Source organism: Charadrius vociferus, unplaced genomic scaffold (assembly GCF_000708025.1).
Source record: "Charadrius vociferus isolate BGI_N301 unplaced genomic scaffold, ASM70802v2 scaffold2820, whole genome shotgun sequence".
In the NCBI taxonomy this organism is placed as follows: domain Eukaryota; kingdom Metazoa; phylum Chordata; class Aves; order Charadriiformes; family Charadriidae; genus Charadrius; species Charadrius vociferus.
Window position 1 is genome coordinate 5,425 of NW_009646460.1, and position 338 is coordinate 5,762.

General features: G+C 71.0%; 1 protein-coding gene across 1 annotated transcript in view; it reads left to right on the top strand.

Moving 5' to 3' along the window:
• Nucleotides 1-127: 127 nt before the first annotated feature.
• Nucleotides 128-338, top strand: part of LOC104284482 (tubulin monoglycylase TTLL3) — a 3,844-nt gene continuing 3,633 nt past the window's right edge. Inside the window, 1 exon segment of the mRNA XM_009882824.1 lies at nucleotides 128-193. Within this exon segment, the coding sequence (XP_009881126.1) occupies nucleotides 128-193 (66 nt within the window).

A 338-nucleotide genomic window follows, 5' to 3' on the forward strand; every position in this document is an offset into this window, starting at 1 on the left:
TCCCCCCTTCGGGGCGGTGGAACCAGCGTGGTGGGCAGGCCCAGGTCTCTGCCATCACAGCGGTGCTGGGGTTGGGGGGCTGTGTCCTGCACTAGACCCCCACCTCATCCCCCGGCAGAGCGAGGAGATGGGGACCTGCTTGGCCCCTGGGGGAGGCAGAGCCACCCACACCACCCCTTGCCCTCAGGCTGCTGTGGGACGGTGCCCCAGGGAGAGCAGCACCACGGGGACACAGCCCCCTGGACAGGGGCAGCACTTGGCTCAGGGGCCACTGCCAGAATAGGTGACATCCCGGCTGTCCCCCGGCCTGCCAGGCTCGGGACGAGGGCACCGCGGGG